The 265-nt window shown below is 49.4% G+C and overlaps 1 protein-coding gene across 1 annotated transcript in view; it reads left to right on the top strand.

The window, feature by feature from the left end:
- Nucleotides 1-53: 53 nt before the first annotated feature.
- Nucleotides 54-265, top strand: part of LOC119585473 (gonadotropin-releasing hormone receptor-like) — a gene marked incomplete at its 5' end in the record, with an annotated part of 18,380 nt that continues 18,168 nt past the window's right edge. The window contains 1 exon segment of the mRNA XM_037934118.1: nt 54-243. Within this exon segment, the coding sequence (XP_037790046.1) occupies nt 54-243 (190 nt within the window).

A 265-nucleotide genomic window follows, 5' to 3' on the forward strand; every position in this document is an offset into this window, starting at 1 on the left:
CTCTCTTAACCACAGCAAACCAACTCACTGACTCGCTCTCTTTCTCCATCCTTCCCCAGGCTGTTGTTTTCCACGTGTCCAAGGGCCCCTTCCTCGAGGAGTTCCTACAGTGTGTCACCTACGGCTTCTACACAGCGTTATGGCAGGAACAGCTGTACACGACATTCAGTCTCGTGTGCATGTTCGTTCTGCCGTTGTTCATTCTCACTGTGACTTATGCGTCGACGTTCATCACTTTGCAAAGTAAGATTGGTGTTGTAGATTG

This window comes from Penaeus monodon, chromosome 19 (genome assembly GCF_015228065.2).
Source record: "Penaeus monodon isolate SGIC_2016 chromosome 19, NSTDA_Pmon_1, whole genome shotgun sequence".
Taxonomy (NCBI): domain Eukaryota; kingdom Metazoa; phylum Arthropoda; class Malacostraca; order Decapoda; family Penaeidae; genus Penaeus; species Penaeus monodon.